Source organism: Myotis myotis, unplaced genomic scaffold (genome assembly GCF_014108235.1).
Source record: "Myotis myotis isolate mMyoMyo1 unplaced genomic scaffold, mMyoMyo1.p scaffold_m19_p_1, whole genome shotgun sequence".
NCBI classification, from domain to species: domain Eukaryota; kingdom Metazoa; phylum Chordata; class Mammalia; order Chiroptera; family Vespertilionidae; genus Myotis; species Myotis myotis.
The window spans coordinates 126,743,599-126,768,681 of record NW_023416313.1 but is presented as its reverse complement, the minus strand read 5'-3'; the positions used below and the strand labels follow the sequence as shown (position 1 = coordinate 126,768,681).

General features: G+C 43.5%; 1 protein-coding gene across 3 annotated transcripts in view; it reads right to left on the bottom strand.

The window, feature by feature from the left end:
• Nucleotides 1–9,967: 9,967 nt before the first annotated feature.
• The window catches only part of ZNF438 (zinc finger protein 438), a 228,261-nt gene continuing 213,145 nt past the window's right edge, over nucleotides 9,968–25,083 (bottom strand). For all 3 annotated transcript variants that reach the window (XM_036351540.1, XM_036351550.1, XM_036351560.1), the window contains 2 exons: nucleotides 12,240–14,027; nucleotides 9,968–10,902 (listed from right to left, as the gene is read on the bottom strand). In XM_036351540.1, coding sequence (XP_036207433.1) covers nucleotides 10,290–10,902; nucleotides 12,240–14,017 — 2,391 coding nt within the window. In that variant the 5' untranslated portion in view covers nucleotides 14,018–14,027 and the 3' untranslated portion in view covers nucleotides 9,968–10,289. The remainder of the gene's footprint in view (nucleotides 10,903–12,239; nucleotides 14,028–25,083) is intronic.

Here is a 25,083-nt window from a genome sequence, read left to right as displayed (position 1 = left end):
AAGTGGAGAAAATACAGTGTTGAAAGATGGACTACTAACTACACTGTTTTCAAATGCAGGTGAGTCCAAACAGTAAAGTTCAATTCCAAATTTCCCTGCACTAATCAATCACAGTCAGCAATTGTCTGGGGCCTGTGCCACCTCACAAGAGGTCATCCCTACTGGCACCTGCCCTGGGCTCACTTTTTGAGCTGGTGACCTTTCCACTTAGGAGAAGAGAGCACCCTTTTATTTTAGAGAAGAATGAGTCTTTGCCTTGGTGTTGAAGACATGCTATTTTCGGTTGCTTAGCAAGGTCGTTACTTTTACGGTTTTATGGTCCTGAAATGCATAAAGAGCTTGGCTCACATTTAATTGCTTCTACTGGTCTGGAGCAGGACCTGTTGGTCACCTTGCTGCACTTAAGTCCTTCCTTTGCTTAACTAGTTGGTAACCAGGTCCCTTTAAGAAGCAGCTCAAGGCCCTGGAGATTGAGATGCACAACTTCCTTAGGAGACCAGAAACATCAGGGGGCTCCTCACCCTGCAGAGTGGACAATTTCAGCACAGACATTCCATGGACTCCCATCTGGCCTGCATTTCACTTATGAGAACTGAGCTGTCGGTGCTCCGGGAAAGCCAGGGAGGAAGGGCAATAGTGTGGCCGTGCCTCTGCCCCGTCCTGTCCCGTGGATAGGTTGGCAGAGCTAGATGGGAGGAATGGCTCTGCAGTTCCCCACCTGTGGATGGGAGCCCCGCTTTCATCCTGGGATCGTGCAGGTTGAATGGTTTCCTTTATTAATTTCATTCTCCACCCCCACCTTAGTTATAAGTACTGTAAACTTGCATTGTGTATATGTTCTGTGAGTTAGACATGACATCACTGTACTTTGTAAACATTCACAAAACCCAGAGCCCTGTGCTGCATGGGCTATGGCTCAGTTTGACAGCTTTTGATTTTTGCCTTCCCCATGGAGGACAGAATTCAACCCTTGGAAGACAGGACTCCACTCTGTGCTTATTTGTGTGACTTATAACAAGACAAGAAACAGAACCTCGATTCTGGGCAGAGAGGGGAGCAGTTCCTGTTTGGCATCTCAGGGTGCCCGGGCTGCATATAGGGCGTGGGGCTGGGGGAGGAGGGCGGGAGGAATGAGAGCATGCCTGGGAGGGAAAATCAACTGTGCTGGTGGTGACAGTCCGGATGGAGCTCCAGATGTGGAAAGCTCACCAGAAGTGCTGAAGGACAGGCACATGGCAGGCGTGCAGGCTGCTGGGAGGGCAAGCCTGCATGGCACCCTGTGGCTCACAGTGCCCCCCACTGAGCCGGACCCACACTTGGGCAGAAAGAGGGTAAACAAGGCATAAAGGATCATTGTAAAAAACTGAGGGCTACCTCCCAGTTTGGGGCCCAATAAAGAACTGTGTCACTGTTTGAGGGAGTGGGCTTAGACTTGTGTGATTCAAGTGGAAGAGCAGCTGAGGCTCTGAGGGATGGCTCCATCCTTAGGACCAAGTGAGAGTTGTCAAATGAACAGCTGTGCAAACAGAGAGGCGAGGCAAGCAGAGTTGACTGGGGCAACCCCTGTCACGGGAAAGAAAGCAGAAGGAGGCTTCATTGGACGTGGGAGAGAAGGCCAGCCCTAATGTGGGACCTCAGAGCCAGAGGTAAGTTAGTTTCATCCATACTCCCTGGATGGGACAAGCCCAGGATGACTTGGCTGTAAAACCATAGGCTCACAATAAATGGCGGGGGTGGGGGAGGGGGGGCGGGAGGAGCGGGGAAGAGAGAATAAGATGGCCCATTGATTTGGGGCAGGGGTGATTTTCTGCATACTTCAGATTCAAGACTTTCCAGTGGTTGTTAATTTTTTCTGAGTCTTATTTTAACGGTCTTCAGGAAGAATTGCCCATATAAGACATTTTCTCAAAGAAAATATTGTGATGACTTTAGGGGCTTGCTGCTGTCTATATTGGCACCAATGTCAGATGGCACTTAATAGGAAATCAGCAGGTACTAGCTAAGGATTGGCTGCAACTCTGACTGCAGTGCTGCCGAGTGTGAAGGTGTAATTCAAACCTCACAGTGGGGCAGGGCCTACTCACTTTACCTAAGGCTGATGCAGCCCTCACAGTGACACTTCGAGCCATAACTGGAGAAAGAGCAGTTAGCCTACTTTCCTTCAACACCATTAACCGCTCTGACTTCAGGAGAGCGAGTGCTTTCTACTCCTCCACCCGCTTTACCACTAGCCAGAATTCAATGGTTTCTTCCCTGAGTTAGAAGACTATTAATGCTGGAGTATGCTGAAGGTCTTCCTGAACCTCTTGCTATTTCTGTACACACTACCTGTGCCACTGATGGTCCTGTAGCCCCTGACAATCTCTCGTCCCAGGAGAGAGCAAAGTTTGGGTCTCAGCACCATGCACCATGATTTCCTACCTACGATCTCAATCCCTCAGCACATCACTCTGTTTGGGGGCCCAGAGCTTTCTCTCCGGAGCCGGCAAACAAGAAAGCCAGTTGGTGCCATGGGTTTTGGTGATGTACAAACCTTCCCAGTTGTCCTGGACTCAACTCCCCAATGAACCCCACAGAGCCCAGAAAAGCATGAGTCCTTTGTGAAACTGGCTGAAACTTGTAGAAGCTTACCCTTTTCAACAATAACGGCCCTTGGCGTTATCACATTACTGTAATTATTATTTTCCATATGAGATGATGAACATGTTGGAAGCAGTATTTCAGCACACTGATGAAAATAAAAGCAAAATGAAAACATTCAGTCGTTGGCTATCGCTGGCCAGTTTCCTTCTCCCCTGGTGCCTTTTGTTATCCATGGGAGAGCCGAATGCTATTCTGCCATCCACGTGCACCTGAACAGCAGCGCCTCCCCAGCAAGTCCCTCTGAAGGAAGGCCAGAGCGATCTGCTCAGTGAGGCTGCCCTCAGCCAGGCCCCACGGTGGGGGTGTGCTCTCCACGGAGTGTAAACACTCAGGAGCTGTGTGTCGATTTGGGAATCTCCTTGGAGGACCCCCGAATAGTTCCATAAACACGTTTTTTAGCAACTTGGGACAGACTTAAGCTGCTATAAAAAAGGGAACCAGACCTATATTCTTCAAGTCAACAAACTAAAATTGAAAAAGAGGGACCTCTGAGGAGTACACACCGGAGAATGAGAATTAACGAGGTGTTACCTTTGAGGGGTGTAGGCCAAGTGACACTGAGTGAAAAGCACATTTCCCCCAACCCCCATGACCTGGTGTCTGACATAAGAGGGGCAGTTGGCATTTGTTTGCATCAATTAGAGAGACTTGGTCTAATTGTAGAATCGCTCCCTGGGGAGATGTTGGGAGGACACAGATCACTTTGAAGTCCAAGAGGTCTTCCTTTGACCACATCCTACCACTGTGACCCAGGGATACTGCAGGCCAGCGAGGCAGAGAATTCAACAGGAAAGGAGGCTTCGAGGAAGAGAAGGAAGGGGTCATCCGCACCTACTTCCTAGCCAGGAGGAGAGAGGGCAGTGGGAGGAGGGTGGAGGAAGACTATTGCTTCCAGTATAGCCAGCATCTGCATTCCCTTCTCCATTTCTGCCCAACCATTTTATTTGAATTAGGATAAGAAATGAGAGACAAGTCAAACCCAACCCAAACCCAAAGGGTCGACAAATCTAGTCAAGTGAAACTTTGAAAAAGGGTTTTAAAACCCAATGCTTATGGGGTGGACCCTCAGCTGGACAGCAATGATTCTTGGTTCCTAAGTGATGGCTTTGCCTTTTCCCCAAGGGCACTAGAACCATGCAGGGCCAGGGCATTACACAAGAGGCACCAAAGGCTTTCCCATTGGCTGGGGGGTGTCTGCATTAGTCCTCCCTTTGGCTTGAGGTCACCCTTCTAAAGGCCTATAAAATGCATGAGGAGAGATGAGTCACTCATCAAGCTCAGGATAGCAGGGACTGGAGGGACTGAGTGATAGCCCAGAACAGATGTGATGGATAGAGAGGGTCAGAGAGTCTAAGTCTGCAGCAGTATATTTCAGATTGTATTTGCCTGCCAGTGGGCCATGAAACCCATTTAGTGTGAGATAGCCAGAATTAAAAAGGAAATTAGAACAGAGCATATCAAAATACATGCAAATTACTAAGTACACTGCATTATTCTTTTTATGAACTCAAACTTTTGTCCTGATTGTAGTAGGTCTCTGTCTTAGTTTCTTTGTTTTCCTTATCTTTCTTTCTCTCAAGAAGTGGAAGGAGGTGTGGATCTATACATGCCCTGTGTTGAAAAGACATCTCTCTTGCCATGGGTCATTGTCTATGTGGTTCTGTCAGGTACAGGGGTTCAGGTGAGGAAATGCATGGGCACCAAAGCTGAGGCATAAGACAAGTTTTCCCTTTGTCACAATTTTGCTGAGACTTCTGGAACAATAACAGCACAGCTACAGCTTAATCCAGAAAAGCCACTTATTCAATTGAAAAAAAAAATGCAGCAAAACATTCCAGTTGCCCGTTCTGAAGCAACCTTCCAGAAGTCATCTATGAATATACAAGCACACATCTGTCCCTTCTCACCCTCCCTTTCTTCCTCCACTCTAAAGAGCAAATGAGAGAGCACACTATAATTTGTTCTGCACCTTGCTTCCTCCACAGAATACAGTTTCAGCACACGAAGTGCTACTTCAATCTTTCTCACTTTATACTACAGTTCAGTATTCCAGCACACAGTACACTATAATTTCCTTAACCTGCTCTCAGGGACACGCAAGCATGTCGGTCCGTGGCATCTGTAGACAATGCTGCAGCGAACGCCCTCATGTATGGCTGTGCACTTGTGCGGTCAGGTCTCCACGACACATTTCAGAAGTGGAGTTCCTAGGTCAAAATGTCTGTGCATTTTAGGTTGACAGAGATTGTCAAATTTTGTTTGCTCCACTGAGATTGTACCAAAATATTAATGGTATTTTGCTGCTTGGACACTGAAGCCAGGATTCCTACTACTCTTATAGAGCCCCATCGAGCTTTCTGTCATCACAAAGTTCCTCATGCCCAGTCTTGACACAGCACTTCTGCCCTCCTGCTTTCCCCACCCCACCCATCACCTCCAGCAGGAATAAACATCATCGAAAAGACTTAGTCGTCTTGGATATTTTAAATTTCCTTGTTTCAATGAATGTCCTATGAAAAATTTAACTATGCTTTAATTTGGATTAGACTAGGAAAAGGCAGTTTTTAGTTTCCTAAGAACATACTCTTAATATTACTTCCAGATACAGTCAGAGCTTTGGGATGGTTGTGCAGCTCATGTGTTTGAGCCACCTGGATCCAATCCATGGCCAAATTTTTGTAGTAAGATGTGCATTACAACTTGGGCCATAACCAGATCAAGTTCATTGTTCTGTTTCTACAAATGCCTCTAAAACAGCTGGTGGTCTCCTCACAACTCCTTGGTGGAGATTAAATTCATATTTAGTGACAGAAGGTAAAATCTTTTCTTTTCTGAATAGTATTTAGTTGATGTTTGATTTATCAAAAATGACCTATTCTAATGCTAACTGCTTGAAATTTTGTCCTTGAAGCATACTAACAGAGGCAATGCTGCCACCCTATTATAGGTGAATTCTTTCCTGCTAGGCTGGCTAAGAGGTGTGGACAATTTTGAAGATGGGAGCAAGTTTCATTAAATAAACAAATAAACCAACAAGCTTGCTTAGCTTCACATCAAAATTAGAACAAGTAATCTTAACTTCTCTTTTGCTGTCATATTTGGTGTCCTTCAATAGATAGTGATTTTTCTCTAGGGTTAGGTAACACATTGAAACATTTTCACACTTCAGAGTATTTAAAATGTGCTTGCAAACTGTGCTTATCGTCAGTTTCTTATGGGGATAACAATGACCATGACCAAGTATGATACACAATAGACATTTCACCTCCAAAAGGGACATTTCTGAAGAGGTGGGTATCATTAAAATACATATTGGCGTAGCACCACAAGCCTAGATAAGCTGCTGATGGCCAGGAAAGTCAGTATAAAGTTGAAACTGAAAATCTGTTCTGCTAAATCATCTTTACCAGGGTACTTTTTTTATCAGGAGTTCAGTGAAAAGGGGAGACTATAAAATATGCGCCTAACAATGCATGTCAGCAGCTTGAATGGAGCAAATGAGTCCAGATATGAGAATCCTAATAAATAAATGAAGTCGAGCATTTATTGCCAACAATGTCACTGGGGCCACAAAAAATTGGAGCTGTGCAGCTGGGAGCGGGCATATGGAGCCAGAGAAGGCACTGGAGTGCGCCCAGGTTTGATTATTTATGGTGTGCTGATGAAGAGACAACTTTCCATATGAGGAACAGCTTACCAGAGAGCAGTCAAGCTAAACCAGGAAGAGGGCCAGAGAAAAAGAAACAAAAGGGGACATGAATAAAAACGACAGCTAATAAAACAATACAAATCTAAAACGCTGTAACTTTCAGAAATAATGTAGGGCCAGAAGAAAAGAAAAAGGAAATCTCATTTTGCTGGCTTTGTGACAATTTTCCAAGAAGCACAAGACATTAAACAAAATGAATGTACTGAATTTAAGACCAATTTGCCTCTATGCCTTTCTAACTGTAAGTCTGATTGCTCTTAAAGCTAGATTTAGTCATAAAAAGGGAAGTGGCAATTTTGTTTGTATTTAGCTAATGTATCCATTTTTAAACAAATATTTATTGAAACAAATACTATTTCATATCATGTGCCGGACCCTGTGGGGCTAGTGCTGAACAAAGACATACTCCGTGTCCTCAAGAGGGATATGATCTACTGTGGGAAGCAGTAAAGATCACAGTCATGTTCAGGACATTGGGGTGGACACTGTAATGAGCTAGGTCAGGGCAACAGGACCGCAAAGAGCGGGGGCCGCAGGGAGGAACACCAGACCCAAGTGGAGCCTGGAATACAAATAATTTAGTGAACTTTGCTTTCTTTATTGATTAGACACTTATCAAACCTCCATACAATACAAATCTATTTGACTATTTAAAAATTAAAATACACTTTTTATACAAAGATGCAAGTTAGTGGTTCTAGTAGTTTCCATCCTTGAATTCTGGACTTGAGGGACACCTGAGCTGTTTTAAATGACCTCTTCTTTCAAGTCTGACCAAAAGCACAATAAATATTAGCCACTAGTTACTACGTGGCCCACCTGTGGCAGTCATTTCATGCCGGGAGCCGGTCCATCCTTGCTGTTTCAAAGGACCTGGCATATATGGCATACTGTTCTTAATATGTTTGCTCACCTTCTTGGCACTCTGTGTTTTAACCAAGGTCACCTCTCTGAGAAAGGTTGTTTCCCCAGGTAGGGATTTTCCCCTGAAGTTAGGGAGGGAATAAAACCCCTCAACTAAGTGCCAGGCGGGTAATTAATCACTTTAACTACGAACAATCATGCTTAAGCTACATAATCTTTACTCCCTGGAATGGAGATAAGAAACACCCTAACCTTTGTAATAGAGATTGATAGGATTGAATCAACTGGTATAAATACAGATGTAACAAGACAGCAAGACTCAGAACTTAGAATACAGAGCTTAGAACACAGAACTAAGAAGACAGAACCTACACACAGAACTTAGAAGACAGAACCTACACAGACAGAAGAACTTCGCTGGAGAGAACATGGCAAAAGATCCTGGACTGAACCTGACTACAGAAATTGGCAAGAGAACCTGACTAGAACCTGGTGACTGAACCTGGCTGAAGAACCCGGCTACAGAACCTGGTGACCGAACCTGACTGGAGAACCTAGCAAGAGAACATGGATACAGAACCTGGCTGGAGATCCTGAACAGAACTTCGCTGGAGATCCTGACCAGAAATTCGCCGGAGATCCTGAACAGAACTTGGCTGGAGATCCTGGCTAGAGATCCTGGCTAGGCTGCTGATCAACTGAACGCTGTCTCCGTGTCATTCCTTCTTCGCCGACTCCATCTACGCCTTTGGGAACCCCTGGACCTGCTGGGGTTGGACCCTGGCAATTTCATTTGTGTTGAATTACGCTTCGTAACAATGCCTTGAGGTAGGCTCATCACACTCACTTCACAGACAAGGAATGGAGCATTAGGAAGGTGACTCTCAAGGTCACACGGCACTTCTACACCTCACTACCTTTGGGTTCAGGATGCAGGTTAGGACTGCACCAACAACACGTCTATGCCCAAGGAAGGCATATCAATGAATACTCACTGGCTTCCCAAAGTTACTTTAGCTGAATTACTCCCTATTGTCTTCTTACCCCCTACCAGCACTCTCAGTTAAGCAGTGCTACTGATAACTCCTTATCTTAGTTGGCACTGGGGCAGTTCCCACTGTAACACAGGGGAGTGCTTCTAGAAGCTGAAAACTATAACAAACATTTTATTCTGAATGAATCCATACACACAGGCATTGAGGCCCCTCTGCATTGCAAGTTTCCTTCTCTCTTACAAAGAGCCAGCCCTCTCCCCGCCCCCATAGATCAGTGCCCAATTGAGAAGGGGATCCAGCCAGAGCACTTAACCATGAGCCAATCACATCTCCCAACTTCTGTTCTCTGTTGCATTTCTAACTCACTTCTTCTTTCCAAAGGTGGTCTATGGCCTCACTGTCTGGCCTTGCTGTAAGAATATGTAGATAAAAAATGGCCAGGCAGGCATCTCTATGACCTTGGCAACTTCAGATTTTCCTTTAGCCCCCACACCTTCACCTCCATATATTCTCCAGACCCACTCCTCAGCCCTTGGCCAACTGGTATTTCGGAAATATTGCTTAGTATCTGAGGACTGAGTAGTCTATGAATTATTTTACAGTTTCAATTCAAACAGTATTCTAGGTAGATCTTACTTTTTAGTGTCTTTAAGACCAATCTTCCCCAAACAAACTAGGTAATGTACTAAATGGTAAAGCTGTTTCATGAATAACACAGTTCTAAAAAGTGGAGGTCTAATATTATCTCTCTGAAACTGTGTAGAGTGTAATCGGTCGATAAACCACAGTATTATTTTTTCAGAGCTCTCCATTCCTACCCTCTTATCCTCAAGTTTATAAAACTATTTGTAAAACATGAATGATTGAATTTCCCTTTTCATAGTCTTTGGGCCAAAGTGTGTCTATGGACACTTGCTTTTAAAATTAGGCATTAAGAAAATGACTTAAGACCCACTAGCTAATCAATTAGAACTTAGTTCTTCCTCTGTTTCAATGTCTTCCTTTAGTAGGGAAAAATGTGATGCTGATGCCTGGGCCAAGCTTCAGGCAGAGAGGGCTGGCCACAGGCACAGTGCTTTCATCTAAAGACTGGAATATTAGTAGGATGAGGGCTTAACTTCCCCATTTCAAGAAAATAATTTTGCAGCCAGGATGGCCAGAAACTTCAAATGGCAACTTTTCTGATTTGAGGTCATTTCCCAGGAATTTAAGAGGCAATCATTTATTCTTGACTTTTAAAGAGAACCCGGGCTTGAATGGCACAGTTGTGTCTAAAATTGATCATTTAGTGACAATCCTCTGAAGTTGCTTAGGAGCAAGGGAAAGCAGCTGATATACCTAGACATCTGGACTGAACTATCTAGTTTGCTTTCCAGGTTGTAAATTTTCTGGCCTAAAAATGACTTTTTATGAAAACAGTGATTTAGCCAAAGTACTAAAATTTTTTTGATTACTTTGATATAAAACACTACAGCTATAAAACTTACCAACATCTCATCTTCAAGGCAATGTGCCTTTAGGAAAATAGAATTTTAAAAAAGATAAGTCCTGAAAATATGAACTTTAAATTGTAAAATGAGAATCTTATTAAATGCATTGCTCTACAATATTTTCAAATAAACAAGAAAATTTGATAAATAGCAATATGGTTGAGATGGAAATAATTTTGTCATCTGGAAATTTTCACATTTGTGGGCCTACTTAAATAGAAAACATTTGAACAAAAAGACACATAACACACACTCAAACACACGTTTTTACTGAAAAGTATATTTGAAGAACAGCCTAAAATCCTTTTAATTTCAGTCTCCAAATTTTGATCTTTTTATTCATTCTGAAATAAAGTCTAAGACATTAACATTTAGTGCACAGAATTTAAAAATAAAACTGCATATGGTTAGAATATATGCATCAAGGGTATATATTTCATAAGAAAATAAAATTATGTACAAAATCACTCCCACTTATTAATGCTAATCCTAACTTGTTTGATTTTTATAATTAAGCACCACCATAAAGCAAGAACTTTGAGAGAAAGGTGATACAAAACTCTGTTTAACCTCTCTGGCCCCAGTCTTTCATGTTTCAGTTTTGCTGGGAAGTTCGGACACTCCCCGGTTAGAGAGTGCATGTAGAATCCTCCAAAGCATTGGAGGGTCCTCACAATTGTGCCCTTGTTCCCAGTGCAGGAGGAGTTCTTCTTTCCTTCTAAGCGTCTGTGCACAAAGGATGCAGTTAAAGCCGGAAGGGGACTGAAGGAGAACTGAGTGTGGGCTGGGACTCGCAGGGCCCTGCGGGACTTCTGGCTTGCCGGGTCTCAGCTGGGCTCCTTCATGTTTTGTGAGCATTTCCTTTTCATTCTGCTGATGCAGGTAGGGTTGCGGTGTCATTGTAGGAACTGCATGCACCTCTTCGTCAGAGGGACGGTGCTGCGGCAGCTTTCTTCTTTCAGGATGCTGTTTCCAGGAAGGAGCAGCATGTTGAGCCAGCTCTTTGCCAGCTGCTTGGCTTCCTGGGGAGATCTCCTCTTGCAGCCTGCCCTGAATTTCTTCTCCATGAACATAAAGTAAATGAAACTTTATTTCAGCAAAGGACTGGGCAGTGATCTGACAGCGGCCACATTTGATTTGTAATTTGACTTCGTCTGCCTGGTTTAGGAGAAGGTCTTCATCGAGGCTTGATTTGTTTTCTCTGAAAAAGAGGGAAATAGTTAATATAAAATTGCATAGAAAAACAGAATTGGAACTTTTCCTCTTTTAAGTTCTTAGTCATCAAAGTTCTAAAACACTCCCACTGATGAGAAGCTCAAAGGGTGGGAAGACAGAGAGAGCATGGGAAGGCCTTCAGCAGAGACTGCAGAACCCCAACTGCTGTTCCTGCTTGGGGCCACACACTCCTTCCCAAGGGGAGCTAAATAGTCCTTGGTGACCACAGGAACGGGTGTCACCAATGTGAGAGTCAGGCGGTAGCAAGTGAGGCTCTCCAGGAGCATGCTGCGTCTGGTTGACAGTAACTGTCCCACTCCACCCACCGCTGCCATCTTTCACCTTGAACACCCAATACGGTTTGGACATTTTACCTAAAAATCAAAATGGACTACAGGAAAACAATACAAGGGGCAGAAAATCTAGTGTGGGAAAATGTTTACTTTCCAAGGGGCCAATGAGGATTCAGTTCTCTGTCATAGTGGACAGTGGACAAAATAAGAGCATTTCTCTGGTTTACTTATTGCTCTTAGAAAGCCCTGACTGCCAGGCTTATGAATGACTTAGCTTGTTTGTTTATGATGCTAAGGAGCAGTACCTGAAGATGGGAATGACACAGGAGAAAGTTAATCTGGCCTGAAGGGAAAAATAGGACAAAAGTAGAGGGTTAAAGGTCTGGACACTTTAGGGTCTGGTCACACTGAGGTGCCACCATGGGTTATGTGATATTAAGAGGCAACTGATGCTGTTCAGATATAAATTCTGTGAACACCATTTTGGAGAAATTATTTGTAAACAATACCAGGAACTATACACAATATTTAATATTTCATATGTCAGATACAAAAATAATCTGTTATATCCTGGCCGGTGTGGCTCAGTTGGTGGGAGCATCACCCCATACAATAAAAGGTGGCCAGTTCAATTCCCAGTTGGGACATATACCCAGGTTGTGGGTTCGATCCCCAGTCAGGGTGATCCCCACTATGGGAGGCAACCAATTAATGTTTCTCACATCAATGTTTCTCTGTCTCTTGTTCTCTGAAATAAATTTTTTTTAAAAAGGAAATGTTAAAAAATGTCTGTCACCTGATTGTCTTCATCATATCTCAAACAGGCATTTATGGCCTGGGTTACCATCATTATAAATCATGAGTGATCAGAAACCAACAAGAAATGAGATTATTCTTCATAGAACTAGCCTCATAAAATCTTAATCTGAGAGATGTTTTTATGAAGTTATCTTTCTGAATATGAAATCTTAGCCTGCTCCCCAAATCCAAACAGACTTTCTTGCCAGATTTTCATTCCATTAGCACTCACCTCTGCACATTCACATCCCTGTCCCTGTTCTTTGGCAGGTCCCCTGGCTGCAGTTCGCTGGGGGAGGTCTCGGTGCTGATGACAACCCTATGCACTTCTTTCAGATGGCCGAGATAGATTCTGACATGACTAAACACTTTTGCACAAAATTCACAGCACACAAGTTTCTTCAGCCGGTTCTCGCCGGGATGAAGTTTCATGTGTGCGCTCAGGCTGCCGGGACGCACGTATGCCTTGCGACAAATTCGACAACTGTAAGGCCGTCTGTTAGTGTGGGTATTCATGTGGTCTCGAAGGTGCTGCTTGAACTGGAAGTGGTGGTTACAGACAGGACATCTGTGCCAAGGCTTCTTAATACCAGAGAATCCATTTCTGAATGCAGAGCTGGGCTTAGGGGAAGGGCTGTCGTCCTGCTTACAGCTGAGATATTTAGGAGTGAGCGAATTATTTAACAAATTGTCCTGTCCTAGGCTGCTGGGCCTTTGGGAAGGTAATATAGCCACAGGAGAACCCAAGGGAGCCACAGTGGGCATGACAATGACAGGTTTAGGCATAATGCTACGATATTTTTTCAAAGCCCCAGGTTTTTGGTCTCTGGGTTGTTGGGAATCATTTTTTATTATTTTACATTTCCTCCTTTTCCCCTGAAATGACAAGATTTCATCGGGTACCTTTAGTTTTCTTCCTTTTCTCTTTGTTGCCCCGCCATTCGGTTTTGTTTTGTGGTTGAGCTCCAGTTTGGTAGCGGGACAAAAGGCACTTTTACAGAGACTCTGCTTTGACACCTGTGGACCAGGTCCCTTACTGGCCATCTTGGTGGCTGCATCAAAGCCTTCGGTGATGGTGGATGTCTTATCCCAGTGCACCGTGAGCCCAGGTAAAGAAAAGTCTACAATGTTAAGATCTGACTCACTTTTATAAACCTCTGTTGTTTTCATACTTACGGGGGGTAAGATTGGCAGTTTACCTTTGGGGACTGAGGGCACCCACTGGAGTGAACCACCCCAAATGGCTGTCGATAACCTGACTGTGCCTTCTGCAAGGTCAGCTTGTTCTTTATGTTTTTCACTGGCAACAGCAGCAGGTTTACTGGATGGTTCTTTGCTTGCAAAGATTTCTTTCCCTGAAATCTTCATGAAGCCCTGCCTGGCAGAGGGCTCCTCTGGTGCGGATGATGTTGGGGTGTCAGGAAGGTTCGGGTCTCCACAGTCACTGGTCACTGGAGGTCGAGAGTCTCTGGGGTCACCTCCGCTGGTCAGAGCAGCCGGGCTGACGCTGGCTGGAGCCTGGTCTGGTGGCAGCACTGGCTCGGACGGACTGGGCTGGGGCAGGGGCTCAGAACAGTCAGGTGGGGAAGGAGATGTTTGGGTTTGGGCAGGAGGTTTGCTACAGCCACGTTCAGAGAAGCTCGAAATGGGGCTCTTTGTTGATCTTTTGTTATTTCTTGGGGGTTGGTATCGAGGAATAGGCAGTTTAAGGTTTTCAGGCAGGGGCAGTCTGGGTTTCTGGACTGGCTGAACTGAGGAAACCTGAGGCAACGCCACAAGAGAAAATGTCCCCTTCTGGCCAGCAACCTGCATCAGGGCATAATTTTGGGCAGGCACCCTCAGTGGTGTAGAGCTGATGGGGGGGCCTGGATTCACCTGATTAGAGAGTGATGGCGAAGGGCCTGACAGCACTCTGGAAGTTAGGACTTTGGACACAATTTTCGGTGCAATGGTCCTAAACTGACTCTTGGTCTGCAAACCTTTTCCACTCTGTATTGTTCCAGAAGGCATGACTGATCACCTGCAATGACATTACAATGTAAAAAGTCACCTTGGTATAACTGTCCTGTTGTTGAGAGTGCAAGTAAGCATCTTATCAATTCCTCTGCCTTAAGGCTTTCCTAGACCACCCCTGCTCTTCTGAGCAAGCCCCCGCATTCTTCAGCATCCGGCCTAAAGGTCAACTCCTGCCCACCTTTCCCAACGATCAACTATTATTCTCCTCTCTGGGTCCACAGCCCCTATTACAACATTTGCCACTTTTCATAATAATCTATCTGTTTATGTGTCTCTATTACTAAACAGAGCTTTTTGAGAGCTGGGGCTCTGTCCTGCTCATCTTTACTCCACTGAGTCCATCCTGTCCATTAACCTAACTCTGATTCGTCTTTACAGGCCAGTGCAAACCCAGCTCCTGTCCTGATCTGAGCTGCAGTCCTGCTACTGGTCTTCCCTCTGGTCTGTTCTGCTGTGTATTTTACTTATTTTATATACATGTCTGGTTGTCCCTATAAAAGTTAAGCTTTGCGAGGGTAAAGCTGATATTTAATTCATCTTGATATTTTCCTCTGTATCTTCAGTATGAAACAAATGTTTCTTGTAGCACTCATTTTTTCACTCAATTTCAGGACACACCATTTGACCCCTTGGTAGTGTGGTTGTGTTGCACAGCGAAGGCGTTCAGACTGAATGCCAGCTTTGTTGCTGTTTCCCCGTGTGACTCGTGAATTCCTTCTCACACCTTCCAAACTGTTTACGTGTGCTTTTGCAATTAAATTGCCAGTATTAAAAAAGTTGATGCGACACCTTAAAAATGTTGAGGGAAAAGAAAACGATACAAAGTGATAGGTAAAGAGATAGGACAACATAAAAAACACACAAAATCACACAAAAGCACCTCCTAGGGCCCTGACAGAGTAGCACCCACACTCCCTGGCTTTATTATGATTAGAGACCAATTTTACAGCTACTCTAAGAAAACAATTCCAGAAACATTTTGATGCACTGCTTCTAAGTATTATATTACCTATTTTATTCCTGAAGCCTCGAGGTAGTAAGGCCTGGCTGCAGAGAAGTTTCCCATTTCTAAGTACCTCACTTTAGGCACATTTCACTCCAACTCACTGGGTACCTACATTATTCTAGTGGTTGGCTATTAAAGGCCCATAATCCCCTTTCTAAAACCTCTGGAGCATAACATGTTTTGAAGTTTATACTTTCACATTTAAAAAAATAGTAGAATGCATAAACACATTGTACCCTAACAGGAATAAGAAATGTATTCTGACCAACTTATTTTAGAAAGTAATCAGTGTTTGGGGAAGACAGAGTAGGTTAAAACATGTTTCAAATGGCAGTTCTCATTAGAATAAGAAGGAAAATCACTAGTGCTATGGTCTGGAAAACCGACACAGAAGAATTATATAATCTGTTGTTTTCCTATTTAGCTTTGCTACCACAAAGTTCATGGGTAAAGTGCTTGGTCAAGACCACTTGGCAATAGTCACCTAAATGGAGGTGCTACATTTGCTCCTTCTTCCTCTATAGGTTATTTATTTTGTAAATTTATTTTCATAGCCTTTAAAGTTAAATGTCTTTCATTTTAAGCTTATCTCATCTTTTTGGAAGAAGTACTGAAGTTGTAAATAAATATATTAAATTTGAATTGTGAGGCTTTGCAGAAAGCTTTGAATTATTGATAGCTTTTGGTTAAATAACTGCATTAACAAATGATAATGGTCTACAGAACAGATCCAGGGTGAGGAAGGAAGAGAAAACATTGGGTCACTTATATCTAGTTTATACTCTTTTTTTTTTTAAAAAAATCCTCACCCCAGGAAATGTTTCTTCATTGATTCAAGAAAGGGAGAGAGAGCAATATCAGTCCGTTGCCTCACCCACACACCACGACCAGATAGCGAACCTACAATCTGGTAATGTGCCCTGACCAGGAATCACACCCGCAACCCTTCAGTGCACAGGACGATAGTCTAACCACCACGCACACACCGGCCAGGGCTCTAGTTCATACTCTTAATTGATTGAGCACAAAATATTTACAGCAAGAAGAGCTGGAAGAAAGGCTACTTTGTCCTCAGTCATAAATCCTCTTGAAATAATATGTGACGCCCTAACCGGTTTGGCTCAGTATATAGAGCGTCAGCCTGCGGACTGAAGAGTTCCAGGTTCGATTCCGGTCAAGGACATGTACCTTGGTTGCGGGCACATCCCCAGTAGGGAGTGTGCAGGAGGCAGCTGATGGATGTTTCTCTCTCATCGATGTTTCTAACTCTCTATCCCTCTCCCTTCCTCTCTGTAAAAAAAAAATCAATAAAATATATTTGAAAAAAAAGAAAAGAAATAATATGTGACAATAATACATCAAAGCATAAGCGATATCACCTCACTTGACTGCTCAAGTTACCTGCCATTTAAAGAAGTGGATACTGGGGTAGACAAGTTTACCAGCTGGCTTCATGATCAGTGACCATAAGCTGATCACAAGAAATCTGTGGGGTAAAAAGATAAGGGTCTATTGGGTAAATTTAACTTACTCAAGTTTACCTGGAACTGTAGGAAGCACATACAAGGGTGAGGGTCTCCATGAGTGTGCTGAGTCTCATTTCCCAGAATCATTAGGATGAAGTGCTAGGGAGTGAAACTGATGCATTAGAAGACATGCAAGGCAAGAGAAGGAGGACAAAGCCACAAAAACAGAAGAAAAACAAATGGAAAACCCTTAGGAGTTAGTTAAATGTCTAGCAAAGGGTACTAACAGAATGATCATCCAACCATACAGTGTAATACCATGCAGCAGGAAAAAGAAAATGAGTTAGACTGATATGGACTATACTCTAAGATGTGAGATTTATAGTATGCTATAGTTTGAATTTAAAAATATAGTGAGATACACACAAATATATTCCTGTATATGCACAGGATATTTCTGAAAAGAAACAAAATAAACTAATATTATGGTGGCCTTTGAGGTTGGGGCTGTAGGGAGCTAAGAGGTAAGGATGAGGCAGGTGCTTATTTTCCTTGAGTGCTCTCTATGCCTGGCATACAGAAGGTGCTTAAATATTTGTTGAATGAATGAAAGGAAAATGAAAGTTTCCCTATTTGAATCTGTTTTTCAAAAGGGTATCTTTTAGGACAGTACTTTTCAACTAGTGTGCCACAAGAATTTTTCAAACATGCAACAATACCTGCCTATTTAGTCTGGGGCATTAACCTCTTTTCCCCTAGATTGTCAAATAAAAAAAAATGACAACAGACAACACAAAATAGCCATCTAGTGTGAATGAATAAAAATTATACCTACTTTGCCAAAACCGGTTTGGCTTGGTGGATAGAGCGTTGGCCTGCGGACTGAAGGGTCCCAGGTTCGATTCCAGTCAAGGGCATATACCTTGGTTGCGGGCACATCCCCAGTAGGAGGTGTGCAGGAGGCAGCTGGTCAATGTTTCTCTCTCATCGATGTTTCTAACTCTCTATCCCTCTCCCCTCCTCTCTGTAAAAAATCAATAAAAATATAAAATAAAATAAAAATTATACCTATATTTTGTCAGATTGGTAAAAAAATACATTCAGAATTTTAGTATTTCGTTTGTGTGTGCCATGAGATGAAAAAGGTTGAAAAATCACTGTTGTAGGATATTCATATGGGTAAGTGTGTGTATGAATAAATGACTGTCTAGATTACATACAAGAGTAGCTCATGTTTTTTTTTTCCTTGTCTGCTTAATCATAAGAATTGCTAGTGATAAGAAAACTGATCTAACATCTGACAGTGCATAATTACCCCCAAAAGGTAAGCACTTCCAAGGACAATTAGAGCTGTTCCTCCAAACATTTGGTTCTTTAGGATAAAACAAAGCAATTTTCAATAAAAGTCAGTTACACTACAATACTACAGACTGTTTTTATTTTTTTATTTTTAAAGTAGTTTGAACAGGAGTTTTTAGAGAAGTTGAAAGTAGCTGTAAGTTTTTAAAACTCTAAAATTCCAAGATTCCATGACTGCAGGCAGTCTTTCTTTGCAATGTAGCTACAAGAGTGGTTTATTCCATTACCCACTTTCAAGACCTTTCACAGATGGTGACCAAAATACCCTCACCTGTTACCTACTAATTACAGATCTCATCGAGCTGTGCTCTAAATAACGAGAGGTAGAAATTCCCACTGACATTCATAATTTCTGGAAATCTGCAAAATTACCCATAACACAGTTTAAGAGACTCACAGGACTCTCGGGCTCTAAACATGGACTTTTATTAACTGAAAACATAAAAGGCTCACTCAGTAAAATTAATTTTGCACAATTTTACAACATGAATCCTTAATATTAGGATTCTAAATGTAAGCTGTTTTATAATATGTTAAGCATATTAAAAATAACTATTTTGAAAAGTGACATTTACAGAAACTGACCTAACTGTGGATTTAAAAGTCAACTAATAGATATTGAGTCCTTATTATGGTCTAGAACAGGGGTGGGCAAACTTTTTGACTTGAGGGCCACAATGGGTTCTTAAACTGGACCGGAGGGCCAGAACAAAAGCATGGATGGAGTGTTTGTGTGAACTAATATAAATTCAAAGTAAACATCATTACATAAAAGGATACGGTCTTTTTTTTCTTTTAGTTTTATTCATTTCAAACGGGCCGGATCCGGCCCGCAGGCTGTAGTTTGCCCACAGCTGGTCTAGAATCTGTGCTAGGTCTTTTAATTGATCCCTCAAGTAAACCTTGCAAATAAATATTATTGTTCCCCTTATATAGATTAAGAAAAATAAGTCTTGAGGAAGTTAAATAATGTGCCAAAGTTCACACAACCAGATCTGTCCATTCCAATTTGAAAGCAATAACCTTCCTCCCCTTCATTCTCCCCTTAAAAGGAGAAAAATTACATAGAAGTTGCCTTAATTAAATCCAAAATATAACATTATCTCTGAACATTTAGGAAAAATTTTTTTTTGATATAAAAATGGCTTGTCAAATCCCAAAACTTCAATCACTTTTAAATGATTCTCAAAGTCCACTTATTAGAGAGAACTTATGAAACGTTAATCATTTCTTAAGGTAAAAGCAGATTTTTAAAGTTGAATTTGCCATTTATTGTCCATAGGAGTCTGACAAACCCAGTATGGCTGTCAGATATTTGTTTGGGAAAATGCACTGTGTGTCCTCCTCTCCCTCCATTGCTTCCAAAGAACTGGCCTAATGGAGACGGGCTGCATGTTAGAGGCAGCAGAGGGAAGAGTGAGGGCTCAACAGTACTAAGCGCCAACCTCTGAACCAGCTTAATCCAACTGCCACAACGCAGCTGGCACAGATAATATTAACAGACCAGTTCCTGGGGCAGGTAGCGCTCTAGAATAGTGGTTCTCAACCTTCTGGCCCTTTAAATACAGTTCCTCATGTTGTGACCCAACCATAAAATTATTTTCGTTGCTACTTCATAACTGTAATGTTGCTACTGTTATGGATCGTAATGTAAATATCTGATATGCAGGATGGTCTTAGGCGACCCCTGTGATAGGGTCCTTCGACCGCCAAAGGGGTCGCGACCCACAGGTTGAGAACCACTGCTCTAGAATCTAGAGTCTAGACAGCTGCAAACAACTCACTTCCTGATTTCCATGGACAGAACCAAAACCTCCTTTGTTGCTTCTGAACAAAGTTGTTCCTGCTTGCCCCTTTGTCGGTGTGGGCACAACTCCATGATTCCATGTGTTAGGGCCACAGGCCTATGCTATGCATGGAGTAGGGAGCAGGCACAGAAAGAGAGGGGTGTCCCTGCTCTAGAAACAGGCTCCATGATCCAGGAGCAGAACAAAAGTACTGCCAAGTGTTAGCTACTTAAAGAGCCAAATTTTTAGGTGTTGTTTAGGCTTTAACTTTGTTAAACTGAAAAACCCTATTTTCAATTCATTTGTTGGCATCTCTTTTTCCCCTCCCACTTGGCTTTCAAATAACAAATTCCAGTTGGGGTTCAAACTGTTCCCAGGATGGGCTTTGGTTAAACCCTGGAGACATTTGAGATAAAAGAAATGCCTCATAATATAGCGGAGCTCAGCTTAATTTTATTGAAAAACACATTTAGCTGTTGGCCCCCCCCCCCCCCCCCGCCCCCCACCTCTGCAAAGGTACTGTCTGGGCTCCGCAGCAAGAGTCATCAGGAGGCTACTGAGCACTGACTGTAGAGTGCACTGTAAAACATGCCGGCACAGGCACAAGTATTATTTTGCTTCTAAGGACCCAGGATGCCAAATACATACCACTTCTACTCCACATATCCGTAGCGCTAAGACCTCCTAGAGTCCTTATATCCAGGACCCAAATTTCAGGAAACCTGACACTCTACAAAGGAAATAAGCACATTCCCAGTTAGATATCTTGTATTCCAAACCTAGTTTTCTCCATTCTCCTTGGCACATGCCTTGCTTGCTGAACTATGCTCTTACCCGACTCCTTCTCCTTCCCTCCTGTAAGAACACCTGATGTCCAAACACCTTCCATTCAGCACAGGCCTTTGAGAGCTGCCTTGCTAAAGTTAATTCATAGCCTAGCTTAGCAGAAAAAAGAACTCTCATTCTCTGAGCCCCAGAGCTTCTGAATTTCCTAGCACTTATCAATACTGTTTCTTAAACATTATTCTAATGATAAGGAATATTTTGTATCAGGTACTATGCAAATACTTTACATGCATTATCATTTCATCCCCACAATAATCTAAAGTGGGAATTACTGCTACATGTACAGATAAAGATTTCAAAGCTGGAACTTAAGCCTTGGCCCGTTTGACTCAAAAGGCACTTTCCACCTCTACATGCAGACTGTAAGCTATTACACATGGTTATGGCCACCACAATTGTCTCTAGTGGAAAGATCATGGATTTGGGGGTTTATACAGAGGTGGTTTTAACTCCTGGTTCTGTCTTGTGGCTTGTGAAAGTTACTCTCTGAGCCTGTGTCCTCAATTACTAAATGGGCATACTAATAGTTTCTGGCTACAAAGGTCTATCAGGATTAAATGAAAAAGAGGCCCCATGAAACTTTAGACAAATAAAAGAAAAAAGGCTCCATGAAGGTGCCAGAGTGGTGCTTAGCACACATGAGATGCTCAGGAGACATTAATTTTCCACTTCCTCTTGCCAAAAAGTATTAATAACATTAATAACTTGGTTATTATTAACAGGAAAGGAGTAAAGGGGAGATTAGATAATATAGGCATACCATTTATACAGCTTTGCCAAAAGCTACAGTTTGACACTCTCCAAATCATTGATTCCCCACAAATCAATGGGGAAAAGGGCTAGATAAAGGCAGTTTAGACACATGCCCCATAAGGTCTGGATGATGTGAGAAGATGCTTACCTGTCAATCACACCTGGGAACAAGTCAGTGGCCAGAAGAGATTACTTTATATGTACAGAATGGCATTTCCTAGTAAGGAGGGGAAATGGAATTGTTCCTCTGCTTTATAGTATAGGTTCACATGTTTTATTTTCACTTCTGATTTATCTGCAACTCACAGTTATTTATAACTTTTTTCTTTTTTTTTGCTGTAAGTTTTTCTATGCGTCAGCTTTTTTTGTCAAAGAGTTCATGATTTATAAGTACCAATGCACAGGACCATATATTCCTTTATGTCTATAATTAGTCCCTAAAACTCCTGCTTGATATTTTTTTTTTTACTATTATTTATTTTTAAAAATTTATCTTTATTGTTGAAAGTATTACAGATGTCCCTTCCCCCCTCTCCCACTATTGGCTTCCTCCACCCTGCTCCCGCTCCCTCCCAGGCCTTCATGCACTATTGTCTGTGTCCCTGGGCTAAGCATATATTCATATAAATTCTGTGGTTAATCTCTTCTGCCCTTCCTCCTCCCTCCTCTGAGATTCTTCAATTTGTGCCATGCTTCTATGTCTCTGGATCTACTGTGTTAGTTTATTTTTATTTTGTTCATTAGATTCCACATATGAGTGAGATCATGTGATACTTGTTTTTCTCTGACTGGCTTATTTCACTTAGCATAATACTCTCCAGGTCCCTTTTGCTTATTTCTTTTCTTTTTCTCTTAAAAAAATATTTTATTGATTTTTTACAGAGAGGAAGGGAGAGGGATAGAGAGCCAGAAACATCGATGAGAGAAACACCGATCAGCTGCCTCCTGCACACCCCCCACTGGGTACATGCCCCTGACAGGAATCGAACCTGGGACCCTTCAGTCCCCAGGCTGACACTCTATCCACTGAACCAAACCGGCCAGGGCATATTTCTTTAATCAAGGCACACCTTAACATAGAGAGAACACCTACAATACTGAGACTTTGAAGACAGTAAACAACAATAAAAAAGAAAGCAAATGAATCCCCAGGCACTGACTGGAACTAAGGTAACTGGACTTGCAGTAGTTACCTCTGGGGAGAAGAGCAGATCTGTATGTGAGTGAACTAGTATATACAGGTTTGGAGGTACAGCTAATGCAGTCAGATGCTGACATGAGCGACAACAAAGAGCGAAGTCTCTGAGTTTAAAAGCTGTGGGACTACTTAGGAGTCCTTTTATAAAATTCTTCCCAGCTTCTCCTCCAACATCTGTATTGTTCTTTGCATGACAACTACAAAACCTAGGAAATGTTTACTCTCATCTACAGGTTAGGAATATGTAAGAGTTAACTCTCCATTTTCCTTGAAGAGATGGAGGGATTATACAATCCACCTAAGTTCTCTTTTCCTTGGGGCTCTTCACATTTGGATGTGTGTGTACTTAGGTAGGTAGGTATTCCTGGTTCTGGAGTGGGCTTCGTGGCTGACCACCCACGGACACTCCCAGCAAGCATACCGCGAGCTCACCCCACTGCTGTCTTCCTACACACCTACCCCAACTGGTCACACTGCCCTCCACCCCCACTGTTGGTGCGAGAGAAAGCCAACCACTGTGAACACTGGACAACTTGTACATTTAAGGTTTCAGTTTCAAACTGCAGACCTATGCTATCATCTGTATCTCATCCCTACAGACTCCCTTCAGTTTGTCACTGGGGCTGGCTTAGGTCTCTCCCATTGCTTTTGTTTTATTTTTATATATTTTATTGAGTTTTTACAGAGAGGAAAGGAGAGAGATAGAGAGTTAGAAACATCGATGAGAGAGAAACATCGACCAGCTGCCTCCTGCACACTCCCCACTGGGGATGTGTCCGCAACCAAGGTACATGCCCTTGACCGGAATCGAACCTGGGACCTTTCAGTCCGCAGGCCGATGCTCTATCCACTGAGCCAAACCGGTTTTGGCTCCCATTGCTTTTCTGAAGCACTCTCCCTCTTCCCATCTTCCCCCCAGAGTTCTCTTCTCTCTTGCCAACAATTTTGGGCATGAACCTTGCAATGGACTGAACATTTGTGTCCCCCCAAATCCTCCAAATTCATATGTTGAATCCAAAACTCCCAATGTAATGGTATGAGGATGTGGCTCCTTTGGAAGGTAATTAGGTCATGAGGATGGAGCCTTCATGACTGGGATTAGTGTCCTTATAAAAGGTCCCCAGAGAGCTCTCTTGCCCTCTTCCTGCCATGTGAGGACACAGCAGGAATTCAGTAGTCTGCAACCCAGAAGAGGGCTCTCACCAGAACCTGACATGCTGGCACCCTTCTCTTGGGCTTTCAGCCTCCAGAAATGTAAGAGAGAAATTTCTGTTGTTTGTTGGACAGTCAGGCTATGGTACTTTAGTATAGCAGCCTGAAGGATCTAAGACAGGGGTGGGCAAACTTTTTGACTCGAGGGCCACAATGGGTTCTTAAACTGGACCGGAGGGCCGGAACAAAAGCATGGATGGAGTGTTTGTGTGAACTAATATAAATTCAAAGTAAACATCATTACATAAAAGGGTACGGTCTTTTTTTTTTTAGTTTTATTCATTTCAAACGGGCCAGGTCCGGCCCGCGGGCCGTAGTTTGCCCACGGCTGATCTAAGACCTCATGGAGAAAAGAGGTCATCTGGTAGGAGCTCATTCACCATCCCTTCCTTTCACTTCTAAACTCTCCTCTTTAATTATACAACACAAATAACTTTACCTTTTCTGGGGTGGAGGGATAGAAGGGAAAAGCACTCTCTCTCTCTAAGTAGATAACTCATCCACCTCAAGTCCTGAAATATTTTTCATGTGAAAAAAAAAGTGCATATTAGAATAAGAAAATGGAGCATTTCCAACCCTGTTCTGCACTCCATACTTCTCTCCAGGCCCCTTGTGCTGCCTCAGGGGTCCCACACCCTTGGTGAGCTCCACAGATTAGGGAGGCCATCCTTGACCAACCTATTTAAAGCAGCTGCTCAGCCCCATGCAATCACTGGCTGTTTCCTTTCTCTGCTTTAACTGTCCTTCACAGCACTTGCCTTTATAATGAGACTAGAGGCCAGGTGCACAAAAATTTGTGCACTGGGGGGGAAGGGGGGTTCCTCAGCCTGGACTGTGCCCTCTCGCAGTCTGGGACCCCTTGGGAGATAACGACCTGCTGGCTTAGGCCTGCTCCCGGGTGGCAGAGGGCAGGCCCAATCCCTAGGTGCAGCCCCTGGTCGGGCTCAGAGCAGGGCTGATTGGGGAGTTGGGGCGCCGCCCCCTGTCATGCACAGAGCAGGGCGGATCGGAGGTTGCGATGCCACCCTCGGCCACGCTCAGGGTAGGGCCGATTGGGGGGTTGGGGCACCGCCCCCTGTCACACTCAAGGCAGGGTCGATGGGGAGGTTGCGGCGCCACCCCGTCACGCAGAGCAGGGCCAATCAGGGGGTTGGGGCGCTGCCCCCTGCCACGCATAGAGCAGGGCCCATCAGGGGGGTTGGGGCTCCTTACCCTGTCATGCACAGAGCAGGGTTGATCAGGGGGTTGGGGCACTGCCCCCTGTCACGCACAGAGCAGGGCCCATCAGGGGGGTTGGGGCTCCTTACCCTGTCACGCACAGAGCAGGGTCGATTGGGAGTTGGGGAGCTCCCCCCTGTCACGCACAGAGCAGGGCCGATCAGGGGGTTGGGGCGCCGCCACGCTCACACTCAGGGCAGGGCTGATGGGGAGGT